Source organism: Sinocyclocheilus grahami, unplaced genomic scaffold (assembly GCF_001515645.1).
Source record: "Sinocyclocheilus grahami isolate Dianchi unplaced genomic scaffold, SAMN03320097.WGS_v1.1 scaffold222.1, whole genome shotgun sequence".
NCBI lineage: Eukaryota > Metazoa > Chordata > Actinopteri > Cypriniformes > Cyprinidae > Sinocyclocheilus > Sinocyclocheilus grahami.
Window position 1 is genome coordinate 2,562,785 of NW_015505401.1, and position 9,575 is coordinate 2,572,359.

At 35.5% G+C, this 9,575-nt stretch overlaps 3 protein-coding genes across 6 annotated transcripts in view; 2 read left to right on the top strand and 1 right to left on the bottom strand.

Moving 5' to 3' along the window:
* Positions 1-8,279, bottom strand: part of LOC107596664 (uncharacterized) — a 10,629-nt gene extending 2,350 nt beyond the window's left edge. Inside the window, exons 1-3 of one of the 3 annotated variants that reach the window (XM_016287456.1) lie at positions 8,112-8,279; positions 3,278-3,373; positions 1,627-1,720 (exon numbers count right to left, since the gene is read on the bottom strand). In XM_016287456.1, the coding sequence (XP_016142942.1) occupies positions 1,627-1,720; positions 3,278-3,373; positions 8,112-8,208 (287 nt within the window). In that variant the 5' untranslated portion in view covers positions 8,209-8,279. Of the gene's footprint in view, positions 1-1,626; positions 1,721-3,277; positions 4,597-8,111 lie in introns of those variants that run through there. The other 2 variants (XM_016287457.1, XM_016287458.1) reach the window with 2 other exon arrangements.
* LOC107596665 (mpv17-like protein) lies at positions 5,095-7,333 on the top strand. Of its 2 annotated transcripts, none has more exons than XM_016287459.1 (5): positions 5,095-5,736; positions 5,938-6,420; positions 6,554-6,624; positions 6,742-6,771; positions 6,869-7,333. In XM_016287459.1, exons 1-5 carry the CDS (start codon positions 5,724-5,726, stop codon positions 6,986-6,988), a joined length of 717 nt encoding a protein of 238 aa, XP_016142945.1. In that variant the 5' UTR covers positions 5,095-5,723; the 3' UTR covers positions 6,989-7,333. The 2 variants fall into 2 exon arrangements, with proteins under 2 accessions (XP_016142945.1, XP_016142946.1); XM_016287460.1 differs by having other exon boundaries at positions 5,095-5,726.
* Positions 8,207-9,575, top strand: part of rpl18 (ribosomal protein L18) — a 7,672-nt gene continuing 6,303 nt past the window's right edge. The window contains exons 1-2 of the mRNA XM_016287461.1: positions 8,207-8,279; positions 8,907-8,993. Of these exons, the coding sequence (XP_016142947.1) occupies positions 8,277-8,279; positions 8,907-8,993 (90 nt within the window). The 5' untranslated portion in view covers positions 8,207-8,276. The remainder of the gene's footprint in view (positions 8,280-8,906; positions 8,994-9,575) is intronic.

Consider the following 9,575-nt stretch of genomic DNA (forward strand, 5'->3'; position numbering starts at 1 on the left):
TCAGAATTGCGAGTTATAAAGTCAGAATTGCGAGTTATAAAGTCAGAATTGCGAGTTATAAAGTCAGAATTGCGAGTTATAAAGTCAGAATTGTGTGATATAAACTCACAATTGCGAGTTATAAAGTCAGAATTGCGAGATATAACGTCACAATTCGGAAATTTTTTCACAAAATTGTGTGATATAAACTCACAATTGCGAGTTATAAAGTCAGAATCACGAGATGTAAAGTCACAATTGCGAGTTATAAAGTCAGAATCACGAGATGTAAAGTCACAATTGCGAGTTATAAAGTCAGAATCACGAGATGTAAAGTCACAATTGCGAGTTATAAAGTCAGAATCACGAGATGTAAAGTCACAATTGCGAGTTATAAAGTCAGAATCACGAGATGTAAAGTCACAATTGCGAGTTATAAAGTCAGAATCACGAGATGTAAAGTCACAATTGCGAGTTATAAAGTCAGAATCACGAGATGTAAAGTCACAATTGCGAGTTATAAAGTCAGAATCACGAGATGTAAAGTCACAATTGCGAGTTATAAAATTGTGTGATATAAACTCAAAATTGCGAGTTATAAAGTCAGAATTACGAGTTATAAAGTCAGAATCGCAAGATGTAAAGTCACAATTGCGAGTTATAAAATTGTGTGATATAAACTCACAATTGCGAGTTATAAAGTCAGAATTGCGAGATATAAAGTCAGAATTGCGAGATATAACGTCACAATTGCGAGTTATAAAGTCAGAATCACGAGATGTAAAATCACAATTGCGAGTTATAAAGTCAGAATCACGAGATGTAAAGTCACAATTGCGAGTTATAAAATTGTGTGATATAAACTCACAATTGCGAGTTATAAAGTCAGAATTGCGAGATATAAAGTCAGAATTGCGAGATATAATGTCACAATTGCGAGTTATAAAGTCAGAATTGCGAGATATAACGTCAGAATCACGAGATGTAAAATCACAATTGCGAGTTATAAAGTAAGAATTGTGTGATATAAACTCAAAATTGCGAGTTATAAAGAATTGTGTGATATAAACACAACTGCGAGTTATAAAGTCAGAATTGCGTGATATAAACTTTCAATTGCGAGCTATAAAGTCAGAATTTTTTTTCTCGCAATTGTGAGATAAAGTCCAATTTTGAGGGGGGAGGGAGACTGATATGTTCTCAGAATTGCGAGTTTATATCTCACAATTCTGACTTAATAATTCGCGATTGTGTGTTATAAAGTTATAATTGCGAGATATAAACTTGCAATTCTGAGAAAAAAGTCTATATCTCGCAGTTCTGACTTTATTTCTCAGAATTGCTATTTTACATCTTGCAATTGTGAGTTTATATCAGCAATTATGAGAAAAAAAGTCAGAATTGTGAGATAAAAGTCGCAATTACCTTTTTTATTTTTTATTCAGTGGCGGAAACGGGCTTCCATAGCTTTGCCATCACAGGAATAAATGAAATTTTAAAATATATTAAAATAGAAAAAAAGTTATTTTAAATTGTAACAATATTTCACAATATTACGGTTCTACTGTATTTTTGATCAAATAAAAGCAGCCTCGGTGAGCATAAGCTTGATCTTTGAACAATATGAATATATCCAGTATAACACACCTCTGTATCATGTTGTGCAGAAACCTGCGATGATTGACTTGTCGTTTTGATGGCTTGTTTTTACGTGGTCTTTGCAAAGTCCTCATCATGTGACCAGCTGCTGAAGTCACAAAAGTAAAAAGATCACGGCATCTCACAATTCTGACTTAATAATTCGCAATTGCGTGTTATAAAGTTATAATTGCGAGATATAAACTTGCAATTCTGAGAAAAAAGTCTATATCTCGCAGTTCTGACTTTATTTCTCAGAATTGCTATTTTACATCTTGCAATTGTGAGTTTATATCAGCAATTATGAGAAAAAAAGTCGCAATTACCTTTTTTATTTTTTATTCAGTGGCGGAAACGGGCTTCCATATCTGACCCTTCATCTTGACCTTTGAAAATATTTCCAATGAACACAAACACAAGCCAGTGAGAGAGTCAATATTTCTGTGCCAAACACTAATGATTACTTCAGTATTGCTGTGCAGATTGCAGTTGTTATGGTAACTGCCATAACGTGATTAAAGATGCTTTCAACATAGAAACAAGTGTCAAGACCACCGATACCGAAGTCCAATTTTGAGGGGGGAGGAAGACTGATATGTTCTCAGAATTGCGAGTTTATATCTCACAATTCTGACTTAATAATTCGCAATTGTGTGTTATAAAGTTATAATTGCGAGATATAAACTTGCAATTCTAAGAAAAAAAGTCAGTTTATATCTCGCAGTTCTGACTTTATTTCTCAGAATTGCTATTTTACATCTTGCAATTGTGAGTTTATATCAGCAATTATGAGAAAAAAAGTCAGAATTGTGAGATAAAAGTCGCAATTACCTTTTTTATTTTTTATTCAGTGGCGGAAACGGGCTTCCATAGCTTTGCCATCACAGGAATAAATGAAATTTTAAAATATATTAAAATAGAAAAAAAGTTATTTTAAATTGTAACAATATTTCACAATATTACGGTTCTACTGTATTTTTGATCAAATAAAAGCAGCCTCGGTGAGCATAAGCTTGATCTTTGAACAATATGAATATATCCAGTATAACACACCTCTGTATCATGTTGTGCAGAAACCTGCGATGATTGACTTGTCGTTTTGATGGCTTGTTTTTACGTGGTCTTTGCAAAGTCCTCATCATGTGACCAGCTGCTGAAGTCACAAAAGTAAAAAGATCACGGCCCCATGGCACTCCAGACTCCAACCCCGGTTCAAAGGTCAAAATACTGGATGGACGCATAGCTTTGGAAATAGAATGAGGACAAAATATAAGCATGACAGAGAGAGATCATATTGAAGAAATGTTTCTTGCAAACCAAATCAGCATATTAGAAGGATTTCACCTTTTTTATTTTTTATTCAGTGGCGGAAACGGGCTTCCATAGCTTTGCCATCACAGGAATAAATGAAATTTTAAAATATATTAAAATAGAAAAAAAGTTATTTTAAATTGTAACAATATTTCACAATATTACGGTTCTACTGTATTTTTGATCAAATAAAAGCAGCCTCGGTGAGCATAAGCTTGATCTTTGAACAATATGAATATATCCAGTATAACACACCTCTGTATCATGTTGTGCAGAAACCTGCGATGATTGACTTGTCGTTTTGATGGCTTGTTTTTACGTGGTCTTTGCAAAGTCCTCATCATGTGACCAGCTGCTGAAGTCACAAAAGTAAAAAGATCACGGCCCCATGGCACTCCAGACTCCAACCCCGGTTCAAAGGTCAAAATACTGGATGGACGCATAGCTTTGGAAATAGAATGAGGACAAAATATAAGCATGACAGAGAGAGATCATATTCAACATCAGATTGAGTAACTTTTCTAAATTGTCAAAGAATGTCAAAATAGCTTTTCAACATTTTGGTTTGCAATCATGTACCACAAAAACTAAAGGAGCAGAACTACTCCAACACTGCATTAAAACAAGATTTAGATCTCTAAAACCTGATGGTAACCAAATTAAATCTTTCTATATGAAAGCCAACTTACCTTGTGTTGCTCAATAAGAATCCACTTTGAAATGATGTGCACAGAGAAGCAAAAGGCTTTGCACAGGTTATGTACCCTGACTGACCAAGAAACCGAGAGAGACAGAGAGAGAGAGAGCGAATGATGAGGGGAGCGTGGCATCGATTCATTGACGATGCCACAGAATGAGTGATTCTTTGTCTGCTTAGAGAAAGGATGGCAAGACAGCACCATTAAAGAGGACAGAGAAGTGCAGCGAAATAAAAAGAAAAGCAATTACCTAGAAGTCAACTGGTTTGGGCCGTGTGCTCTCTTTAAGCATTGTCAAAAACTGCGCTTGTTAAGTGATAGCGCACCGGTTAAGCGCTTAACGGGCCTTTCATTGATCTCTTTAATCTCGGATCCTCATTAACACATTCTCCTGTCTGAGAGCTCTGCTGGTTGCCACAGACAAATTGCCTTCACTTTTCAGCCCTCAGACAAAAGGTTGTTTTTACATATCTATGGGGGCGTTCAACATAATGGAACGAGGTCCAGAAGACAGGAAATATAACATGATTCATAGCAGCAGATACATATTCATTTTAACTGTGCATGCTTAATTTATGACGCCAAAGAAAATGGAATATTCTATACCCACATATAGCATTTATATTTGAAATTATATCCATAGTTCATTTAAAAGGAAAGAATTCTGCTGTGATGTATGTATGTTCTCTATTGGACAATTGTTAATTGACAAATTAAACTAGTGCCAAATATGTCCATAGTGAAAAATGGGATAGTTCACCCCTAAAAATTAGAATTTTGTCATAATTTACTCACCATTATGTTACAAACCTGTTTGGAAGAGACGTTCCTTCTTCCATGGAACATTTATTTATTTTTTTATTTTTTTTTAAGTCATGAGAATGACACCAAAGTGTAGTTTTATTCACATCTGAAATTATGCATCATGTTTGATGGCATTCAGTTGTGGAAACAGTATTTATACACACAATTAAACATTTTTCACATCTGCATAATTTGACAAAATTACAGCTTTATTGAAAAAAAAAGCATAATAATAGCATATATTACTATTATATTCATTACCTTAATTTTCCTGTTTCCTTCACACAAAATACCTTCATATAATGAAAAAAGAAAATCACAAAGGTATTTCTGTTCATTTTAATAAAGATGAGAAAACATAAAAGTTTAAGAAACACCAAGCCGTGTTATTTTAATTTATATACTATATATCTATTCACATTTTAAGTGAGTTTTTATTATTTTGTTTTCATTTTAATTAAAATTTTAGTCAGTTGTGTTTTATGTTATTTTTATTAGTTTGCTTAATATTTCTATTATTATATTATATTATATTAAGTTATAGCAATTTTAGTACTTTAGCTTATTTTATTTCAGTTAGTTAAAAAGGCAGCATTTCTAATATTCATTTACATTTTTTTAAGTTTAAGTTTTTCCTCTAATGCATATTTTATCTCTGCTTTATTTGAAATAATAAATTATTTTCAGTAGTTTTAGTTAATAACACCCAGATGGTAAATTGGTAATATCATCTTGTTTGAATGTAGTTTATATGAATCATTCTTGGTCCATTATCATTCAGCACTATGGTAACATTTGCAGTGGTCTGTGGACAGGAGATTCTTCACTATATTTAGTACAACTACACACACACACACACACACGTGTCAGCTCATGTTCTCTCTCGGTTTTGAAGATCCTCAGCTTTCAGCCTGGTGTTACAATGTCCTTCTCTCAAGTTTAACATTGGTGAGCTTCATACTTCATATTGTGCATCTGATTTCTGCATTTAATTTTGTATGATTATCATGCATTAGCAGAAAATTGTATACAGATTATTAGCTTAATGCTTTTCTCTTTTCTAACTTACATTCCCTGGTTCTCACCATGTGTTCTTTTCTCACATTCTTTCACTGACTGATAAACGTTATCATAAACACTCATTCTTGCTACTAGAACTTTGTACCACAGAACAAACAAGTCCGATTGGTCTATGCTTGACCAATCAGTCTGCTTGGTTTACAAGAATCAGTCAGAGGGATCCAACAAAGTGAACCTTGTGATTTGTCATTAATTCTGAAACAGGACAGCTACATGGTGAGTTACTGTAAGCAGTGTGTTTTCTATCTATCTCTCTATCTATCTATCTATCTATCTATCTATCTATCTATCTATCGATCTATCTATCTATCTATCTTTGTCATTTGTAAACACAAAAAAACCTCACATTCAGATTAAATGACTTTTAGATCTGACCAAACCGATGTGCACATTTCAGTGTAATAACATACTTATTATCCTTGTGTAGTGGTCATCATGAACAGAGCATGGGTTTTGTTCAAATCCCATCCATACATCTCCAATGTGGTGGGATACACAACGCTTTTTGCCACAGCAGACCTCATTCAGCAAAGTATGGTGGGAAAAGCTCAGGGCAAAGGGACAGTTCACAAACTGGATCGAGAGGGACAAGATCCCTCCAACACTTCCATTGAGGAATTTACTGTGGCTGGAGAAGCAAAGACAGATGATGATAGCAAAATAAGGGACTCAGAAGGAAATAAAAAAGCATCAGCTCCAGTACAACATGCTCCACAGCTTCACAGCATCAACTGGGCCCAGACTGCTCGGGTGGCACTGGTTGGGTTCTGTTTTCATGCCAACTTCAATTACCATTGGCTTCGTGGACTGGAGAGGATGTTTCCAGGAGGAGGGATCAGAAGAGTGTCACTTAAAGTGTTTCTGGACCAGCTATTTGCAGCTCCTATGACAATAAGTGCTTTCTACATTGGTGAGAACCAGGGGATTTTCATCATACTTCCACTTCTACTTTCATAATTGAACGAAATCAAGGCATAAATATCTGTGCATATGAATTCATAGTTGGAAATGTTTTACTACAAGTGTTTATTACACTTCTAAAGGGCTGAGCACATTGGAGGGCGCAGAGGATCCCCTTGAAGACTGGAGAACTAAATTTTGGACCTCTTATAAGGTAACCAAAAGGAACACAGGAAGAACACTAGAACTATTCAACATAAATGTAAATATTAAAGGTTCAGGATCAATTCTGACACACTGATTTACTTGTTTCCCCCTCTCTCTCCGGTAGACTGGAGTAGTGTATTGGTCAACAATGCAGGTACTGTTAGTCCATCCATTTGTTCATATACTTCTGTTCATCTGTTTCTAAGAAGTTTCCTCATTTTCTCCCTAAAATGATATTCTTCATGTCTCAGGCTGTGAACTTCTCGCTGATCCCGCCGGTGGCTCGTACTGTTTTTGTTGGAGTAGTCGCTCTTGGCTGGACTGTCTTCTTGTGTCATTTCAAGCAACAGAAGAGTGACTTCCTGACTTAGGCTTTATTCTGCAGCTGCTTGGCTTTGAATTTAGCCAAAACATGGACTGTTCTTTAATCAACATATGCAACATACAATGCATATATGCAACTATGTATATATTGCATATAAGGGATGCAATAAATCTGGCTGATGTTTTAAACAACATGCAATCTGAGCAAATAATTTAGCTTGTTCTATTGGACTGGATTATTTCTTAGCCCCGAAATGGTGGTAGCGAAAGATATTTACTTCCACACTGTGACAAAAATTTGAGTAAAACAAGTTATCAAAAAAGAAAAAAATGTGGACTTGGTGCATTGGTTGTTGATTTTGATATGTGGGAAGTATACAGATGAATCATTCACAAAAATACCTAAAACCAGAGTTTAGAAAATAGTTTGGGTGAATTTTCATTTCATGCTGATTTCATTTTATTCATGATTCATGCTTAGGAGAGAGATTTTATAGATTTATTGAAATAAAACAACAGATTATAGATATGATGGGGGAACTACAATGATATTATGATATATATATATATATATATATATATATATATATATCACAACGAAACACACGGCAGCAACAATACTACAGCGAGAATAAAAGTTACTGCGTGAACATTTGGGCGGCGTTATGCAAATCTTCCCACATAGTGAGGTAGACATGTGGGGGCGTGTTAGAACGAGCCGTTTTAGGTAGGTGTGGCTGACTCTGAACTTTTATAAAGAATATCTCTTTGGATTTGAGACTTTAGTCTTTGCAACTTTACAGATCTTCTTTATGCACCAAGAGCTTGTAACACTCCAAAGAGAGGAAAAATTGAAATCGCATCATATGACCCCTTTAAAAATTAAAAATTTAATTTTTTTAATTTTAGCCTACCAGCCACTAAGATTTCCTGAAAACACCTGCAAATTTAATTTCCCCTCAAAACATTAAAGATTACACTAAAGACGTACTCATTGTTAACCTCGTAGTCACCCTCGTTTAGACTTTATGTAGCTAAGATAGAGACCGCGCTGGTGTGAGTATTTGCCTTACATTTGAATCTATTTGTTTGGTTAAACGCGCTTTAGAATGACTTTTAATAAATAGTATACTTAACAATGTTGAAGTGTGTTATCTCTGTATGACAAACCTTGCTGTAACCATCCATACCAGCAGCAAGCGCACGATTTTTCAATGACAGGAAGCCTGCACCAATCCGGACGCACCTTGCCTATCACATGACTCATGGCGTTCCGTAATCTCGCTATACGTCCTCTCGCGAGCTTTCCTTTTCCCTTTTCACTCTGAGTCCAAGATGGTAGGTAGCTTGATTTCTTATGGAATATACCAGTGTCCAAAATCTACCTCAATCTTCAGCTGTATCTCTTCTAATTGTGCCGCAGATGATGTGTAGGAGCATAACATAGTGCTACAAGTCAAAAAATATGTGTATTGTGTGTGTATTTAATAAGTACATGTCGGCTAGCACACATCGGGCCGCGAAGCGAGGATTCCCATTCGTGTGTCGCGTGTTAAAATACTTACAGATGTCTAACGACAGAGTGTCACTGTCAATTATTAAGATTTTGTATACCCAGATACTCATAACATATTTGCTGATTTTTCATTTAAGTTGCCTAGACGCTAAATCAAACTCGTGTTGGCTAAGCTAATTCTGTAGATGCGGTTCTCTGAGCCACACGAGTTACAATGTATCTGAAACAAATGTATTAATATGAGTGTTATGAAGTTATCTTCATTTGACGTTGGTTTTGTAGTTATTATAGCCATTATTTATCAAATATGCATCATTGTGGCTAGTTAATATTTAAGTTCTTTGCTAGTGCAATCTATTGAGAACGTGCTCAATCTGACACTGCCCCACGTTTTATATAATGAATTTTTTTATTTGTGTGTAATTGATTATTGTGTTTGAATCTAAAAGGGAGTTGACATCAGACACAACAAGGACCGTAAGGTTCACAGGAAGGAGCCCAAAAGTCAGGATATTTACCTGAGACTCTTAGTCAAGGTAAGAACCATAATGAAACTTAAAGGGATAGTTCACCCAAAAAGTTAAATTTGATGTTTATCTGCTTACCCCACCGGGCATCCAAGATGTAGGTGACTTTGTTCCTTCAGTAGAACACATATGATGATTTTTAACTCCAGCCGTTGCAGTCTATCAGTCGTATAATGCATAGCAATGGTAACAAAATCTATGGGAGTAAAAAAAAAAAACATTCACAGACAAATCCAAATTAAACCCTGCGGCTCGTGACGACACATTGATGTCCTAAGACACGAAATGATCGGTTTGTGCCAGAAACCGAACAGTATTTATATAATTTTTTTTTACCTCTAATACACCACTATGTCCAACTGTCTTTGGGCGTGCGCACGGCATCCGGTGCGCGAGGCGTGTACGCGGTCTGGCGTAGTTTACGCAAGCGCCGGAAGTGATCTCTCACGTGTATACGTCACTCATTGGTTGCACAGTCATTGTAGGTGCCCAAAGACAGTTGGACATAGTGGTGTATTAGAGGTAAAATATGATATAAATACTGTTGGGTTTCTGGCACAAACCGATCGTTTCGTGTGTTAGGACATCAAT

Coding starts and splice junctions, on each gene's coding strand:
- LOC107596665 (XM_016287459.1), top strand. Junction 6,421..6,553: donor AATAAGTGCTTTCTACATTG/GTGAGAACCAGG, acceptor ACACTTCTAAAG/GGCTGAGCACATTGGAGGGC. Junction 6,625..6,741: donor AATTTTGGACCTCTTATAAG/GTAACCAAAAGG, acceptor TCTCTCCGGTAG/ACTGGAGTAGTGTATTGGTC.